The 19,892-nt window shown below is 44.1% G+C and overlaps 1 protein-coding gene across 2 annotated transcripts in view; it reads left to right on the top strand.

Moving 5' to 3' along the window:
• LOC308077613 (partitioning defective 3 homolog) overlaps positions 1-19,892 on the top strand; it is a 669,238-nt gene that overhangs the window by 538,517 nt on the left and 110,829 nt on the right. For both annotated transcript variants that reach the window (XM_080418368.1, XM_080418367.1), the window contains exon 20: positions 11,103-11,195. In XM_080418368.1, the coding sequence (XP_080274494.1) occupies positions 11,103-11,195 (93 nt within the window). The remainder of the gene's footprint in view (positions 1-11,102; positions 11,196-19,892) is intronic.

The raw sequence follows: 19,892 nt of genomic DNA, 5'->3' as shown, positions 1-19,892 counted from the left end.
CCAAAATAAATGACTTGTTTTCTATCGACTACACACCCCACGAAGCCTTGAATTTTTCGCATTCCTATTTGCACACGTTTTCACTATTGTTCAAAAATAGCAGATCTACAAGCTCGTAGCGCGGCACTCGGTGCCACGCTACGAGCTTGTATATCTGCTATTTTTTAATAGCCAAAGAAATCTAATAGCCAATAATTTGATGTATGGGAGACTCCTTCGGCCATCAAATTATTGGCTTAGGAATGCGACAAAAACAAAAACAAAATCTCGATGAATTCGAGGTGTCATGGGGTGCGTAATTGATAGAAAATAAGTCATGTTTTGGGTGAACTACTCCTTTAAGGCTTGGGCGAGGCGGTGTTGTTGTTGTTGTTGAAGACTGAGGTTTATCCACAGAGCTCTGCCGTAGCGAGAAGGGCCACTGAAGGTGGCATTTTGGCTTCATGAGGCCCTGGAGAAGGTGTGTACCTAAATAGAGATACAGTAGACAGCTCATTCGCTCACAAAATATCTCAACCGGTTCTCGACTTCTCGCCCTTCTTCTCCAAGTATCGGAAGAGAGACAGACGCCTCGCTTCAAATCGCTTTTTTTCTTTTACTTTTAGCAAAAATAACAAAAACGGCAGACCCGAGTGACATTGGATTTATTTTGCGGTTAATGAGATCCACCGGGAGGGAGGGAGCTAATCGACAGGGGCGGCCACGGTAGCTTTAGCATCGGTTAGGCAGCGAGGAGAGGTGGGAGAATTCTCCCCACAGACACACACAGACAGACAGACAGACAGACAGACAGACAGACAGACTATTCTGGGGGGGAACATTAGCTGAAAATAGCAGATCTACAAGCTCAACATCTCACGATTTTCGGCAAAGAGGTTTGGTGTAGAAGGAAAAAAGCAGACCAAGTAGGCCAACACTTTTTCTAAGTATTGAGGATTTAAGTGGTTAACTGTCTATGAAGCTATCTATGAAAAAAGTTGAATCTGCAACACAATTTTATACAATGTAGTGGGGGGGTCCCTGCTTCATCTCTCTATCTCTCTCTGCTAAGGGCTCCTTGGCCTGAAAAACGTTGAAGACCCCTGATATAATTCATGGGGGGAAAAATATGCTGCTTCTTCCTCCCCCACTTCTATACGTCTCTCTCATTAGGTCGTTTTTTCCCCCCCCTCCCTCACCAGGCCTCTGTGTGTCTTTGCCCCAGGTAGACTACTGTTTACTAACCACAGCATGGCGGCTGCAGCAGCCAGCCAGCCAGTAGCCGCCCGCGGCACACTAAAGAGGACAGACACGCACGTCCAGCCACACAAACTGCCTCTTCTCCTCTCTAACAAGGCACTATTAAAATGACATGCCGACGTCGCAGGGCGCGGCGGCACTTTCGACCCCCCCCCCCCGGGGGCGCGAGTTTCCGAGCTCCGCATTCGAAATTATGCACCAGCATCATATCGACCCAACCCTAGGACAGGAGAGTGAGGGGAGATGGGGGGTGGGTGGCGGGCGGGGGGTTGTGTCTGAGGGATAGAGAATGAAAGGGAGAAAAAGTGGGCATAAACTGCCTGTCTTCTGTTTTCTCTACTACTTTTTTTTTTTTTTGTTGTCCTCAAACTTTTTTCTCCCCCCCCCTGTTGATAGGCCAGATAATAATGTCTCTTGATTGTTCTTGCTAGAGAACAAATTGCATGTATTATTTAGAGTGCTTTATAGATTACCGTTATGAAAAGCCCTGGGTTGAAAGGCACAGACTTTCTGTGTTATTTATTTTTCTCCAGGGCCGTGACTGACAAACACCAAAACTGCGTGGGTTGTGTTTGAGCTGGTGGCAGGCGGGTGGAAAGGGGGGGGGGGGTAGTTGTACAGGCACCGCATCAGACGCCTTTAGGGGGGCCGCGCCTGGGGAGATTTGGATTAACTTTCAGGTTGACCAAGCAGAAACCATAATGATTCTCTCTCTCTCTCTCTCTCTCTCTCTCTCTCTCTCTCTCTCTCTCTCTGCCCTTGAAATTATCTTCTCATCGCTTACTCAAATTGATAGATGCAGCTGTTTTTTTTCTTTTCTTTTCTTTTTATATTATTATTTTTCGTTGTTTTTCTACACCACTCCCTCCCTCCCTCCCTCCCTCCCCCAGCTTGCCTCCTCGCCGCCCGTTCCACTCGCGGGGCTTTTTGACAAATGCCCAAGCCGAGCGTTTTCACTCGTTGAGGTTAAACCAGGTGAGTGCCATATGCCGTCAGTCAGTCAGTCAGTCAGTCAGTCACGTTTGGTACCGTGCAGTGGTGGAAAAAGTACTACATTTTTTTTACTTAAGTAAAGGTATCAATACTGCAAAGTACTCTGTTACAAGTAAAAGTTAAAAAAAATTACTTGAGTAAAAGTACAAAAGTATTAGTATCAAAATGTACTTAAAGTACCAAAAGTAAAAGTACTCATTATGCAGAATGTCCCATTTCAAAGGTTTTCAAATGGATAAAATGGATAAAAATCTTTTGAAAATAGCAGATCTACAAGCTCGCGATGCGACGCATTGTGAGCCATTTTCAAATGGCCGAAATGTGTATAGGGCTGAAGTGGTTAATGTATGTTTTGTAATAATACTCAAAATCTACAAAGTAACTAGTAACTAAAGTTTTCAAATAATTGTAGTGGAGTAAAAGTGCAATATTTGCCTCTAAGATGTAGTGGAGTAGAAGTAAAAGTACTGAAAACTGGAAATACTCCAGTAAAGTAAAAAATACCTCAAAATTGTACTTAAGTAAATGTACTTAGTTAGTTACTTTCAACTACTGGTACCGTGCAAACCACATACTTTAGAGGAGTAAAAAAGGCAAAAGGAGGGGGAGTACCATTACGGCAATTTCCTTTCGGCGCTAACCACAGAAGTCCTGTGACAGAGGCTGTCAAAAAACATGATCTCTTTTCCTCCAATCGTGCTCACCAGATTATACCTATTGTAACAAATCACAATGAGGCCTTTGCATAATTGAGTTATTTTTTCCCCATTCTTCAGAGATATGCTTTTTTTTTTGTCATTTTCTTTTCACTCTTGCATTCTGCCTTGGTACCCTTGTACTACATTATTACCCTGTAAATCGATGTAAATGATGTATGAGGCATCCACCAGCAGTAGTAAACCCTTCTGGTTCTGTATGATATACGACGATATCGCCGTATTGAATGGACTGCCTATACCTATTTAACCCATTGAGACCGGGAACGCGTCCGTGTCATTTTTAGATTTCTTTGCCTGTTCAAAAATAGCTGATCTACAAGCTCGTAGCGCGGCACCGAGTGCCACACTATGAGCTTGTATATCTGCTATTTTTTGAGAAATTGTGAAAATGTGTGCAAATCTTTGAATATATATATATTTTCTTTTACATTTTAACTCAAATCTTTGCTTCTGGGGGGGGTCCCTGGAACAACATATTTTGAGATGAGGGTCCGCGGCCAAATACACATCATTTAAGGGGTGTCCTTGACCTGAATTTTTTTTGAGAACCACTGATATTATAGCAATATAAGTTTTTTCAAAAAACTGTCACGATTTAGAAGACATTTGTAAAATCCCCAGAAGCAAAGATTTGAGTTAAAATGTTCGCTTTAAAAAATATGTAGCCTATTCAAAGATTTGCACAAATGTTCAACATTTTCCAAAAATAGCAGATCTACAAGCTCATAGAGCTATGAGCTTGTATATCTGCTATTTTTGAATAGCCAAATACATCTAAAAATGACAGATTCTTTCCCGGTCTTAAAGGGTTAACAGTGGCTCGTTTTCTTTCTGGAGGAAGCGAGGCCGCTCCGCGGTCGGAGATTGAGCCCACGAGACACTTTTTGATTGATTGCGTCGCTCATTTATCTCTATGATGTTTAATCATCACAAACATCATAACATTCACTCCAACAATCCATATGTTCCATATGTTATTCTATGACAGGCACATGTTACAGTTTATGGGACTTAAGCTGAAATTGTGCGCCAAATGATCGCTGGGTGCCGGAGAGAGAGAGAGGCGGTCGGGACAGTGATGGATAGCTTAGGATTTTCTCTGCTTTTGGATGACAAGGATCTTTAATACAGCATCCATTGTGAATCTCTCCAGGGGTGTTTTAAATGGATGCTACCAAGATATTGTTTTGCATTTGACTTAATTTGTTGATGGTCGTCACCATCTGTGAATGTGAAAACTACATGGACGGCAGCAATGTTTGATTAGAAATATGAATGCAATCAACGCAATCAATCACCTACTTTATCATTCATTTTAGAATTAATGGGACCATCATTTACTAATCCCATAACATGATGATTTAAAAAAGACTTTAAACTAGCGATTGAAAACAAAGTGTTAATGAAAAGGTTTACTAAGGAAATAAAATCAAGTTTAAAGTTCGCCCAAAACCTCATTCACTATTGCCGTGTTGAGATGATATATTGCGACCTGTAGAAGTTGAAAAAGCGACATCTGCTGGGCCATTAATAGGAACAGCATCTGTAAGAGATGCTTAAGTAAAGAATTTGAGTACTTTTTTCACCACTGGTCGTGGGGTAAGAGTAGATGGCGTGAAATTCTGATAGTGTCACTTTATATCCACCTCCACTTCTAAGAGTCCAGCCATCACACCTGATGAGTTCTGCAACCCATTCATTTTGGCTGTTATCCCATGTCTGTACCTTTGCACTCAACTGTATAGGCTCAGCTGAAATCATACCTCTCTCCCTTCCCTGTTCCTCCTCGTCTCAGTTTTTTCTGAAGTTTTTATAGTGTTTCGGTATTCATCAGCCTCACCTGCTGCAGGCTATCCAGAGAGAGAGACAGGGGTGCTTAGTGATGGACCATTAAACAGTGGAGAAACAAGGAGGAGGAGGAGGAGGGAGTGGATCAGTGCTTTCTGATGATGACAGTGAAGAATCAGTGTTTATCAGGGCCTGGGGGATGCGGGCGTTTGACTGGTTTTCATTTAGTTCACTGAGTGACGGTCGGAATGCCATTACACATGACAGATACGAACGAGTGACATGCTGTACATTGAGATCACATTGCTGTGTGTAACACACTTATGATTATGATGCAGGCTGCAGTGACACTCAATGACAACATTTATAAGTTGATCAGACTATTGGTTATCTTTTCCCAGGGGTTCCCAGAACTTTCTAAGCCAAGGACCAATCATGTAAAGTAACTAAGTACATTTACTCAAGTACTGTACTTAAGTACAATTTGATGTATTTTTACTTTACTGGAGTATTTCCAACAACGTGTCGCATCCTGACATGTTGTGAGTTGCTATTTTCAAACATTTTAGTACTTTTACTTTTGGTACTTTAAGTATGTTTTGATGCCAATACTTTTGTACTTTTAAGTAACATTTTGAACACGGGTCTTTTGTGTATTGTGGCATTGCTTCTTTTACTTAAAATATCGGAGTACTTCCACCTCTGCCAAGGACCCCCAAATAGCCACAGTCTCGTAAAAAAAAAACACACAAAAATAGCAGATATACAAGCTCACAACGCGTCATATCGCGATACGTTGTGAGCTTGTAGATCTGTTTTTTCCGTAAAATCTTCGAATTGGACCCCCACTGGCGGCACCCACTTAGAAAACCATGTTTTTTAAGACCTCCGTAAACCGTGCTCTAACCGACCTCTATATTGCCATTCTATCCGTGAGCCGTGGTCCGCCAATCAATAGCTTATTATCAGGCCTCATCAAGCTCACTCTCGATAAGGGCCTCCGTCACCGTGCCAGGCTCAATCTATGCCAAAGGTGCCAATACTGGCTTAAGAGTTTTAAAGAAATGGCTGAATTGTGCCTTTTCAGAAAGTCGCTGATTAACTCTGAATCATTACAGTGCTTAGGGGATCCTTCCATCTCTTTATCGCAGAGAGACGCGTATGAAAGTCAATATTGGGTGCAGTTTTTTTTTAACCCAATAAGACCGGGTAACGCATCTGTGTCATTTTAAGATTTATTTGGCTGTTAAAAAATAGCAGATCTACAAGCTCGTAGCGCGGCACCGAGTGCCGCGCTACGAGCTTGTAGATCTGCTATTTTTTTTAAATCCAGAACATTTGCATAAATCTTTGAATACATATATTTTTCAAGCGAACATTTGTAACTCAAATCTTTGCTTCTGGGGGGGTCCCTGGAACAAAATATTTTACAAATGTTCGCTTTAAAAAAAATTATATTCAACGATTTCCACAAATGTTGGCGATTTTTCAACAAAAAAAATGCAGATCTACAAGCTCATAGCACGGTGCTTGTATATCTGCTATTTTTTGAACAGCCAAATAAATCTGAAAATGCGTTCCTGGTCTTAAAGGGTTAATACAATTTCGGTAACTGGGCCTCTCGATATGTATCTCTTTTTACTTACTTTGGGAGAATAAAAAAAGGGTTATTGGGGTTACAGGAGTCAGCTGAGAGGGTTTGTCAGGCTAATCCTGTGTTCCAGAGCACTCCCTGCTGGCTAGGTCTCAATCTGCTGACGTATACAAGACAGAGCTGTGTTGTCAGTATAAAACCAATCTGGGAACCCATCGCCAAATAAAAAGGAAAAACAGCGCCCTCTGCTGTTTTTTACTTATTCACTTGGCTCTGGGAGGAGCTCAACGAAGCACCCGTGCGCAAGGAAACCGGGGTTTTTGGTCTGCCTTCAGCCTTTCACTTCCGGTGGTGCGACTGTGTTTCCATTCCCACTAACAATATTTCTCCACGGAACACTAACACCAATTCTCCCAAAGAACATGGATCGTTTTGGTTATAAGCCCACTCGTTTCTATGATGAAAGAGCAATTTAAAATGTTACTAACTTTCCGTGGTCTTGTCGGCTTCGAGGACGCTATTGTTAAATGAGTTTCGGCTTGTTTCTAGTGGGGAAGGAACGGCACACACGTAAATCCCGCCCACTACATTTGATTGGGTAAAGCGTGGCCTGCTTCAATGCGCACGGGTTGTCAACACGGCTACCGACAGATTGAAACGCAGAGCAGAATCTGTTCTTGAGAGATTAGTATAAAACCAGCCGGCATCCCAAATAGCCTTCTAAGAGCTCTGGTGGTTGTATCATCACCCTTCCACTTTGAAGTGGACCCGTGCCGGGACCCCTCCTCTCCTCTCCACACCCCCCGAGGACCTCTGGCAATGCCAGGGAAGAGCTTTTCATTGGGGAACGGGCTGTATGCCCGGCGGGGACGACGGGGGGGTCTCTTTCAGCGTAATCCTTTGATAATGTCCAGTATATGTTGCACTGTGACAAATCCTTCACTGTATTGATGTCGATCCAGAAGACAAACTTTTTTTGGGGGGAGGGGTTTAACCCTATTTAGGCCTGAGGACGATTCTACAAAATGCCTTCTATAAATTAGTGATTCTCAAACTTTTTCGTGCCAAAAGGACCCTCAAAATTATATGTATTTGGCCGCGGACCCCTCCATCTGAAAATGTTTTGTGCCAGAGACTTCCAGAAAAGAAGATTTTGTATTACAAAATTCAAAATTATTCAGCATTTTCAGATTTTCAGATTCAAGACACTTTCACGATTTTGAAATTAGTTTTTTGAATAGCAGATGTACAAGCTCTCAGACAGCGCGGCACAAAGTGACGCACTGTGAGCTTGTACATCTGCTATATTTTTAAAACCACTGTCCTAAATCCTAAGAGTTTTCTGTAAAACGTATGTTGCTATATATAGCTAGAAAATGCTATATATAGCAAAAAAATTCTATATATAGCATATATATAGCATTTATGCTAAAATTACAACTTCAAAAAGGGACAAGGCAGGCGGAGAGACGGGAGAGAAAAGGTGGAGAGGAGGAGGAGAGGGGACAGGGGGGGGGAGGATGGTGAATATTTCTCAGGGAGTTAATGAAAGTCCTTGAAGTGAGGCAAAAAGGGAGGCTGTCACCTGCTCCGGTGATAGATAGCAGCTAGCGCTCCCCGTAGCGTTCAGCACACAGGGCCCAGGGAGAGTTTTATGCCTTTACTAGAACCATTTGTTGATTAATTAATCAGGTAATGTACGCTATCTGTGTGACAAAAGAAAGACTGCATATCTTAGGCTCAGCCTTAGACCCCCCCTCCCCCCCTCTCTTTCTCTCTCTCTCTCTCTCTCTCTCTCTCTCTCTCTCTCTCTCTCTCTCTCTTTGAAACCCCAAAGATCTCCCACCAGGCCTCTGCTGCTTTGCAAAGATTACCATTCCACCCCCAAAAAACGTCCGCTACCAAAGGGAGGGCCATTTGCACAAAAGGTCTTTGGCTGCTTTTAATGTAAAGTGGAATAATAAACATTCGCTGGGGAGAAACGGGTCTCTCATTTCATGAATATAAGTCTACTTTCTTTAGTGGCCTGGAGTAAACCCTGTCTGATGTAATTCTTTCAGATTCGGGAGAAAGTTTCTCAAACTGTCAGCTAAAGCTCAGCCACGAGGAAAGGTAAAATAAAATAAAATAAACAAGGAATGGAGCTCTGTCAGACCTGTTCCCGGGAGATGTAAAACGTAATGCCTACTGCTTTTTTTTTTCTTCTTCTTCTCTCTGCCTGAAATCCAATGGGACCGTGACAGCAATCAATGTGGATTTTCATAATCAATTGACAAACTGTGACGTCGTTATACTGAGACGTTAGGCAGTTACTGTAATGTCAGGCATGTCCACATATAGGAGCATACTGTACACACAATACAATAGTAATGATCGCTGACATGTGATGATGATGATAAATACGGTAATATAGAGCATCGAAGTCTGACATCACTGCCGCTAGAAGGCGCTATCCCCCCTGGGTCTAGGCAAAACATATTTTTTATAGGGGGAATCTTAGATCGCGTCATATAAGAACTGTGTTCCAAAAATAAACAAACCACCCCGGCGATTTGACTCGTATTGATATGAAGCATCAACTGACGGTGAAAAAGTACAAATTTATCCAAAGAGTACTTTTTTTTTTTTTTTTCTCTCTAAACACCAGACGTTATAAAATACTCAACTCAACTCAACATCATAAATGTCACATACCTGGTTTGTTTAGTTTTGGAACACAGTTCTTTGGGGATTCCAATACAAACAAAAAACGCCGTGACCCAAGGGATATGGTGGGAGTGACGTCAGGACTTCGGTACTCTCTCTATCGCATACATGGATTGCAGCGGCAGTGAGGATATGCACTTAATGAATGCATTTCTCTTCTCTCGGTGTAACACCGTTCACAATGCAGTATAACCATACATTTGCATAGTCAGGCTTCAGTAGTCATAGGTTTATTCAAGACAAGAGCGGTATTTTATTTTATTTTTTTCATAGAGATGTTGGTGCAGTTTCACTCAGGAGGAATGCGCTTTCCCTGTGAGCGATAATATGAATATATTTATGCTTCCACGTGGTCTCATTACATTTTGCTCGCAGTCAGCTTTCCAGAACCGTGCCCCCACCCCTCTCTTAAGCCTGAATTATACTTCACGCCAGAGGAAATAGTGACACCGCTATTTCACTTGTAGATTGTCTATTGCCGACGTGCAATGAAGTATAAATTAAGCATAAAAGGGGAAGACCCAGCACTCGCCCACGTTGACAGAGCATTGAGCGTTTCCTTCATTATCACTCCATTTTAATTAGTTTACAAGTAACACTTTTCAATTACAGTTTTTCACTGCACTTTCCTCTTTCAACAAACAATTAGGCTTCTATTTCTGGGCTTGCCACCATAAACTACCGTTGTGTTTTACTTAATAAAACTGCTCAAACACAAACTACTGTTGCAAGCTGTTCATTTTGTTATAGAATAATATTGTCTTGTAGATCTGCTATTTTTGCTACTTTTGTGTGACACCAAGTACGCCGTTAATCTACAAAAAAAACATGGAGAAAATATGGAGATACTCGTATTCTGCCCGACGACTGACAACGATATACTCTTGGCATCATATACAGCAATATTTGCAAGTATACTGCCCCGTAAAAGGTGATTTATACTCAGTTGCGTCCCGGTGTCATACACCCGCAAAATAGCCGATCTACCAGCTCTACCACAACACCGCAGCACAGTGACTCGTTGTGCGCAGCTTCTAGATCTGCTATTTTTGACGCGCAACCAGAATATGAATCAGACATAACACCTGTCAGCTGTGTCTCTCCCCGCTCCCCCCTCCCCCCTCCCTCCTCCCTCCTCCCTTGCTCATCATTTTCTCACACCCCTCAGTCAACCGGGAGTCTGCAGTCACTTAGTCGCGCGGCCGAAACCCCCCCGGGCTGGAATTTACGACCGGCGGCGGCTGCTTCGGGGGCTTATTCTCACTTCGCTGTAAAAAGGAGAAAAAAATAAGAACTGCCGCGGATTTACCGTCGTTGTCGTGTCGCCGCCGTCGTTAAAATGTAAAAACTTTTTTGCAGAGGTGGCGAGAAAGTCACAAATGATGCGAGCGTGTCCGCACGACCACAAACCCCCCCCATACCCACCCAAACTCCTCCCCCTTCCTTTCCACATCGCGTCGGTTACACATCATCTGTCCCCCCTCGTTCAAACTAAATCATTAGCTGTCACCACCCCCGTCACTCTGGGTAAACTATACAGCAGCTCCGGGAAGGAGTGGAGAGAGAGAAGTCATCCTTAACTTTTTTTTCCGTCTTTCTTCCAACAGGGTGTTATGCTGTTTGCCTCTCTCTGTTTCAAGGCTCTTATTTTAACACCTCACGTTGAATTCATTACGCCGTCGTAATGGCAGGTCGGCGACCAGGGAAATGTGGCACTTTATTGAGTTATCTTTTGATACGGCTCCGTGCGCTGTGATCGCGTTTATATGAGGAAAAAAGTTCAAAGTTATTCTTTCAATAACGAGTGTGTGCACGCCCCCTCGAGGGGGAGACGCATTTCGGAGCTGTCTCGCCTGCACAAACTCCACCTGACGATGCTGACAGGTTGACACTTTAATTTCCTTCCGAAGGTTTTCTCGCCGGCGTCTGGTGGAGAAAGAAGGGAAGAAAGATACTGTTCGTACGTGTGGGGGGAGAAAGGAAAAGAAAATTACTTATTGGGCAGAACATTATTAATACCGTGGGCTTCAATTATATCCCCTTTGCCCTCATCTGTTACGCAGGTTCGGAAAGCACCGGAAAGACGACTCCGGCAAGTCCAAAGACGAGGAGGCCTCCGAGGACGAGACCCAGCGGATGAGGCTGGAACAGGAGAGGTGAGAGATCAAACAATAGTCGTGGCTCGCTAAAAGCCCCCCCCCCCCCCACGAATTAAGTCCCCCACACAGAACACAAAAAACCCACCCACCGCTGACCGGAAAATTTGCAAACTGGCCAATTAACAAAATGGTGCAAGGCAGCAGGGGTTGACTGCATTCTGGGAAAGCATTCAGATGTCAATTTGCCGAAACGTCCTGGTGCTTTTATATCAGTACATTAAATAGATCATTTATGGATTGTTGTTGGCGGGTGCCATTCACTGGTCCTGACCCCCTAATGGCGCTAGTGGGCCCCCCGTGGATTTGGCCTGATTGAATGGCTAGCCCATTATAATAGTGGAATCGATGGAGCTTCCACATTTGTCTTTTTTTCCTTGCGGCCAGTAGTGGAAGGCTGTTAATCGCTCGAGAATACACTGTTGCTTTCTATACACAACCGTTCCTGGCTCGCCGTCCCTGGACAGTTTTGTGGACATGCAGGGACCACCATGAGAATGAGGCAGTGCATGGTATTATTGGCTCTTTGCTTGGGTGAAAGGAAGGCAGGCTATATAACACAATATCAAGCGAGCTGTGGGAATGAAAAAAAGACGCCTGGCTGCTTCCATTGTTCCCCCACCAGCCCCAATGAACTCCGTAATCAAAGTGCCCGTCGGTAATGAAAGCTAATTGAATAGCGACAATAGGGCTTGATAGCGCTCCCTGTTCCCACCGAGGGAGGGAAAGGATAGAAATACACAAACACACGCACACACACACACACGCACGCACACACGCGCACGCGCTGACAATGCTCTGCTTCCTCATTCAATGCAACATCTGGAGGCCTTGTTCAAAGAGCTGTCGTCTCTTGTGAAGGTCTTCTTCTTCTCCTCCTCCGTGTGGCAGGGGTCCCTCTTGGCCGAGGGCCCGCCACGTCTCCCTCTCGGCCAGCAGTCTCCCTATAATCCGGAGCCCTTTGAGCTGCTCCCAAGCGGCTGACAGAGGCTAAGCAACAGAACCAACACAGAGCCAGGAGATACAGTATGTACTGTGTGGGGGTGTGTTTTTGCTACCACGCTATACCCCCTCACAACGTGCACACACACACAAACATTTAAACAGATTTTGATTTGTTTAAAAAAGAGGGGGGACATATTTTTAACCACTCAAGCCCTATGCACTTCGTTGTACAATATGGTAAATGGACTGCATTTATAAAGTGCTTTTCTCCAAAGTGCTTTACGATGTAATCACATTCACACATTCACACACCGATGGCGGAGGAAACCATGCAACGCACCAACCCGCTCATCGGGAGCAGTTAGGGGTTCAGTGTCTTGCTCAAGGACACTTCGACAAGCTCACGACGCGTTGTATCACGATGCGCTGTAGAGCTCGTAGATCTGCTTTTTGGTATTTTAGAAATTGGGGAAAAAATAACCTTATTTGAAAATTTGCCCAAGATAGGGATGCCGGGGTTAATGTGGTTTAACATCTTGTACATCTGCAATTTTTGAAGATTTTTCGGAAAATCTTCAAAAGTGTGAGAGCTACAGATTTTAGAAGTGCATTTCGTAGAATCGGCCTCGGATCTTAAAGGAAGCAGGGATAAACCATTATCCCCACAGAAGGGGGGGGGGGTATCAAAAGCAGAGGCATGCCTTTTCCTCCCAGCGTGTCGAACCCCTCTGCACATACAGACGCACACATGGACGGCACACGCCCACTTTGTGTCTCTCTCGCTCACCCTCCTCCATTTCTTCTTCGTCTGCCACTTTGTCTTTGCTATAGAGAATGTTCGTTCCCCCCGTCTTGTCTCTGTCAGTTCTGCATGTGTGAGCTCTGGCAGAGAAACGACGGGGCCAACCTAATTCTTTGCTTTTGTACCCCACGCTCCCAAATCCCATCACTCAGCCACGACGAAGCCCCCCCCCCCCCATCCCATCCCACCCTACCGCCCCCCCTTTCAGTTAATGGAAAGAGAATCCTGAGGGAAATCGGGGGGGGGGGGGGGGGGGGGGGTAATAATAAACCGACCTGCCACGAAGCAGAGTCGATATTCAAAGTGTCGGTTGGGTTCAGCGGGACGACCGCTCAGAAACCCATTACCCCTTGTATATTTGGGGGGGGGGGGGGTTTGCGTTACTGTATCGTGCTCTCCGGAGGTGGCTGATTCGATCGACCCCCCCCCCCCCCCCTTGCTCTCGCTCTCGGCAAACTCTCTGATTGATGACATATATGTGCCTCCAGTGGTGGAAAAAGTACTCACAGTTTTTTTACTTAACTCTTTCACTGCCAGAATAAATAAGTAAACATCGTCTATCGTCTTGCCAGCAAAAACGAGCGAATTTACTGTACCTTTGAAAAATCATGGAATATTCTCCGTGACCTCCGTCCTCACGGAGATAGGCTCATTATACGCACAGGGGTGTCGTAGTCTAGGGGGGGGGGAAGTATCCGTTCGCCGTGATCCATTGCACAGCTGTGGCCGTTTTGAATGACGCTTGTTTTTGCCGTAAAGCAAGAGGAACGGAGGTATAGCGATTTTCCCACAGCAAGTAAATGTGCTTGAATTTTTTTAAATGACGTCAATTCCGGGTGTACTCTTCTTCGTTGGTGCTTGGATCATTCACAGGCAGCGCACCGCCCGCCCTCCCCCCACAAAAAAACTAAAAGTCATCAATACTTCAATGTAGAAACAAGTCCATAATCAAAATGTACTTGAGTAAAAGTACAAAAGTATTGGCATCAAAATATACTTGAAAAGTACTCATTATGCAGAATGTCCCATTTCACAAGTTTCCAAATGTATAAAATGTAAATAAATAAAAACATCCATTGAAAATAGCAGATCTACAAGCTCTGAGCTTCTAGATCGGCTATTTTCAAATTGCCAAAGTACATACTGTAGGTCTGAAGTGGTTTTGTAATGATAATGAAAATCTACAAAGTAGCTAGCAACTAAGTTCTCAAATAAGTTTAGTGGAGTAAAAAGTACAATATTTGCCTCTGCAGATGTAGTGGAGTAGAAATATATTTATTTATAAAGTATTGAAAATGCCTGAACACAGTTCTGGTCTTACAAGGTTTCCAGGCCAAAGGCATAACAATGTTATGGATCAGACTGAAACAGGGGCGTCGTCGAAGCGGGGGAAATGTCACCCGGATACTGCAGCAAAGCATAGTGTCCGTCCGGGACCCTGGGATTGGGCCGCACGCCAAATGCCATCATTAATCGCTGTGGGGCGCCATTGGCCCAGAGCTTTTAGTGATTACAGAATAGGAGGTTAGGTAGATTAATTCATAAAAACCCGGCCCTTTATCTCTTTAAGACCGGGGAACGCATCTGTGTGTCTTTTTTAGATTTCGTTGGGCTATTCAAAAATAGCAGATATACAAGCTCATAGCGCGGCACCGAGTGCGCTATGAACTTGTAGATCTGCTATTTTTGAAAAATCATGAAAAGTTTTTTAGTTTTTTCGGCGGACATTTGTAACTCAAATCTTTGCTTCTGGGGCTTCCTGGAACTAAATATTTTACAAATGTTTGCTTTAAAAAATATATAATCCAAGATTTTGCCACGAATTTTCAAGATTTTTCAAAAATAGCTAAAGAAATCTAAAAATGACAGATGCATTCCCGGTCTTAATGGGTTATACCCTGCAATAAGCCAGTCACTGTTCTATATTTAAAACTTTGACCTTGGATAATGATTCATGGAAGTTACTGTCCTTTATATGGCTGCCATCTCGCCGCTTTTATTTTTTGGCAACGCTCGTCTTCTCCTTGGCTGATATATCGTGGGTAGGCGGGGGACATACATAATCTTCTTAAGACGGTGGTTTTTGAAAGTTCTTGTGCCCAAGGCAAATCTAAATCTCAAGGTGCACCATGTATTCATTGTGAAACATTTTCTTTTAGACCTGGACCGCTGGCATAGTGGTCCAGGCACCTAGGCTCAGTGAAGCCTGACAGCGTGTCGCGCGTTCAAGTCCCGATCCCGACGGCCTTTTGCGGCATGTCACTCTCTCCCATCTCTCTCTCCCCATTTCCTGTCAGCTTACTGTCCTGTCAATAAAGGCATAAAAGACCAAAAATGTATCTTTAAAAGAAAATTGACGATTTTTGTAGCTTTTAGTGATTACAGAATAGAGGTTAGGTAGATTAATTCATAAAAACCTGGCCCTTATACCCCGCAATAAGCCAGTCACTGTTCTATATTTAAAACTTTGACCTTGATAATGATTCATGGAAGTTACTGTCCTTTATATGGCTGCCATCTCGCCGTTTTTATTTTTTGGCAACGCTCGTCTCCTTGGCTGATATATCGTGGGTAGGCGGGGGACATAATCTTCTAAAGACGGTGGTTTGGACATTTATTGTGCAAGTCAAATTCTCAAGGTGCACCATGTATTCATAGAGAAAATGGCCGATTTTTGTATAGTTGTATTACAATAACAATGTGTGCTTGTCACCTTGACTTGTCTCATGTCTTACCGGTGTGCCTCAGCAACACCATACAGACCCCTTATCGGACAACGTCACACTGATAAGAACCAGTATGCAGGCGCAGCCCAGGACACCAAAAGAACCCCCCCGCTCATAAGATGCAGTGGAAAAGGGGACACCGCACTCACGTGTAAAAATACATTCCGTCAGACTCTCAGATGCCGCGACGCGTTGTGAGCTTGTACGTCAGCTATTCTCGGCGCACCACACCGTTGCTCAATGAAGTATATATATATACAGTACGTCTCGCTAGGGAGCACCTCACCAGCCAACACAGGAGGAGGTTGAATGAACAGAAAACCAGCGCTTTTGAGGATCTGTTTGGGAAATGATTACATGAAACCGGCACCTGAGCGTGCAGTCTCAAATGTTCCCACTGTAGGATGAGGACGTTCATAACGGCAGCACGGCAACGCAATTTGGTGGGACGTTCCAGCTGAGGAAAAGCAATTATCATGCGTGTTTTTTTTTTAAGGCTATAATCTGGTAAATTGTATGCAGCTGCCAGGCTGTTGTGATTGAGCTGGCTGTGCCATCCCCTCATCAAACCGCCATTACAACTTTGCAGAGATGGCCCCTCCTCCCTGATGGCCCCTCACCCTTTATTGGCTTGTTTAGGTCAGTGGTTCTCAACCAGTGGTCTGTGGGACCACCAGTGGTCCTAGAGGGGGTTCCAGGTGGTCCCCAGCTAAATGATGGAGAGTTGGTAACCAAATGGACCCTTATAGATCTTTAACTCTTGAGAGCGTAAAATGAAACCAAATGGACCCTTACGGGCCCATTTGGTTTCATTTTACGCTCTCAAAAGTTTAATTATTGTTAAACATCTGCATTACTTAATTAAATATTTGGTATTTTGATCAACGTTTGCCTGTTGTCTCTGAAAAGGGTTGAAAACCAGTGGTTTTAGGTCCATCGCGGAAGCCATCCAAGGCACTCACTCCTCCTATCTGATTGGCTGACACTGAAACAACCAGCAGACAAACCAACTCTGATTGGACTCTGGCGGGACCGGAGGGGGAACGGTCCGGGTTTGAGTGGTTGTTCTGTCAGCCGATGAGGCCAGGGGGAGTAAAGAGGGGGTCCGTGGTGGTGGTGGTGTTGGGGGGGATAATGTGAACCTGCATCATTCACTTACTTATCTCCACACACGGTATGGTAGCCCCCGAAACAACATGGACATATTATTCCCAGCCCTAGAGGGCACGCACGCACGCACGCACGCACGCACGCACGCACGCACGCACGCACGCACGCACGCACGCACGCACGCACAAACGTTTGTATTGCTATACTTGTGAGGACATCATCATTTGAAGACGGTGATAAAAAAATAAAATCATTTATTGCCATTTTTAACCATAAGCCTAAAGCTGTTATGTCTAATCCCTAAACCTATGACTTCTATATGTCTAATCCTAATCCTAACTCCAACCTGAATATCGTAAATCTCCACAAATCTATTTTCAAACACAAAAGAACCATTTTTCTTGTGAGGACCAGGAAAATGGTCACACACACGCACACACAAACACACACGCACACACACCCCCACACACACATACACACACGCACACACATACACACACGCACAAGCACGGACACACACCCTGACAATGTTACATCTCCATTTTTGCTCCAGAACTGAACTCCATTTGCTCCCTCTTTACTCTGCGTTGGGGCTGATTGTGATGTCCATTCCCCTCTTATCAGGCCAGTTCCACTTGGTTTCTAATCAGCCAGCTCACACTCCTCCACGGCTCTCACTGTTGTTGCCCCTCCACCCCTTCGGTACCCCCCACCCCTCCACCCCTCCAACACCCGGACCACAGCAGAGGCAAGCAGGCTCCTCCTGCCTTACTTGTTTGCGAGGCCTTCCGGCATGGTTATGGACAAAACACAGAGAAGGTGTTGCTTCTTTGACTCCACAAAGAGTTATATATATACGTCATTGCTGTCGGGCAGAAACCTCCTATCTCCATATTCTAACTTTTTGTGGGAGGGTTTTTTCCCGTAAATTAACGCCCTACTTAATCGTACTACGATGTCACACAAAATGATCAGAAGTAGCAGATATACAAGCTCGAAATGCGAGCTTGTAGCTCTGTTACTTTTGCTATTTTTGTATTTCAATCCTGAAAAGTAACAGTGTTGGACATATGAGGTTTCCACCCGACAGAGATTATGTGTGAAAACCAGCATGGAGTTTGCTACTACTAAGCTCGCCACGCGTCACGATGAAACGCGTTGTGATCTATTAGATTAGCTATTTTTGTGTCAGGCTTCAATGGTTAAACGAAATACATTGTTTCTTTTTGCAGACACTTTTTTTAATGAATACATTTTAATTTAGTCCAATCTGTATGTTAATACAATATAACTTACTGTATACAATTGGGGTGGTTGTATTTTGTCTCTCTGCTCTTCTATTGAGACATTTCGATCGTGTCAAAGGTCAAGTCTTGCCTATAGACACAGGATCTGACACGAATTTTGACCGCACTTGTGCCAGGAAACCGGGTTAAAATCCGGGGGTAGTATAGAGGAAAGTTACGTAGTGCTAGCCTCGCGTTGCCAGACAATATCACACGACACACTGCGTGGATGGGCTAAAGTGCAATGCAATTTCGCAAAGGCAGATTCGGCTGGAACCAGGCTAACGTAGTGCTGCTTTAATGGGATATTACATGAGATGATTCCTTCACTTTGTAATTGTCTTTTTTTCCAGTGATCGTTGCATGCTCCGGCATTATCATTTCCACTGCGTCTCATCTCATTATCCCAGCATCCCATTACGGTTTCATTTGCATAGCCAGAGTTCAAAGGCAGCTCGGCGTAGCTGATTGGGGAAGTGTGATTATATTTGTAATTATATTGATACCTACAGCAAGTTAACCCATTGAGACCCGGAACGCATCTGTGTCATTTTTTTTATTTGAGCTAAAAAGCATTATTTTACACTTTGGCTATTCAAAAATAGCAGATATACAAGCTCATAGCGCGGCACCGAGTGCCGCGCTACGAGCTTGTAGATCTGCTATTTTTTTTAAATCGTGAAAATGTGTGCAAATCTTTGAATATATATTGTTTTAAAGCGAACATTTTTAACTCAAATCTTTGCTTCTGGGGGTCCCTGGAACAAAATATTTTGAGATGGGGGTCGGCGGCCAAATACATATCATTTTGGGGGTCCTTGACATGAAAATGTTTGAGCACCACTGATATAGAAACATACGTTTTTTTCAGAATACTGTTGGGATTTAGAAGACATTTGTAGAATCGGCTTCAGGTCTTAATGGGTTAATATAATTATTACCACTAGTCAATTAACACGGTGGAGCTCGGACAATAATCTCTCTGATTGCGTTATGCCGTTACGGGGCAAACGTCAACAGAAGGTGAAGTTTTTGAGCGTTCCCACACAGTTGTACAACACCGTAATTTCCCCTTGCGCGTTACGGTTTGATTAGGTTGTTCGTGTGCTCTGCCCTCTTGTCTGCTCTTCAAAAACAGAAAGGCCTGGTGGTGTTTTGATGAAGCGTGAAGAAAAATCAGTGCGAGGTGTCGGAGAGAGAGAGAGAGAGAGAGAGGGGGGAGAATGTATAAGGATGTAAGACAGCAAATGTATTCCGTTTCATCCGCCCCGGTAACAACAACAGTGCATGTATTGAAGAGGCAGGCTTTCCAAGTTCTAAAGTGTGTTTACTTCAAAATGAGTTTGAGATTACAGACGGTTCCCCTCTCTCCTTCCCATCAACCCATCTCTCTCTCTCTCTCTCTCTCTCCCTCTGTCTCTCTCTCTCTCTCTCTCCCTCTCTCTCTCTCTCCGTCTGCCTCTGTGGAGTAGATTAAACATTGACAAACATATGGAGAGGGAGTCTGTTGTCTTTGTCCGTCCAGAATTGAACAGCAGCTTGATAAACAGTGAGATTTATTCAGCGCGGTAGAGGAAGGGCTTGAGGGCCGTCGAGGTGTTGCCACCACCTGGCCGACCAAATGTGTTCACAAGCAATGACTTTCACTACCAATTTTCCTCGTTTCAAGTTCATACGCTGAAAAAAAGAACTCACAAAAGCTTCGGTAACACCTCAACCACGTTTTCTTAATCTATTACAGGGGGTGGGAAAACACACACAGTGATTAAAGAAAGGAAAGAAAACCTTGGAGGAAGAAAAAAAAGTACTCCGTCTTTGCCGTTAGCTC

Source organism: Gymnoscopelus braueri (assembly GCF_963280865.1).
Source record: "Gymnoscopelus braueri genome assembly, chromosome: 21".
Lineage (NCBI taxonomy): Eukaryota > Metazoa > Chordata > Actinopteri > Myctophiformes > Myctophidae > Gymnoscopelus > Gymnoscopelus braueri.
The sequence above is the reverse complement of the archived record's forward strand: the minus strand, read 5'-3'. Positions and strand labels throughout refer to the sequence as shown.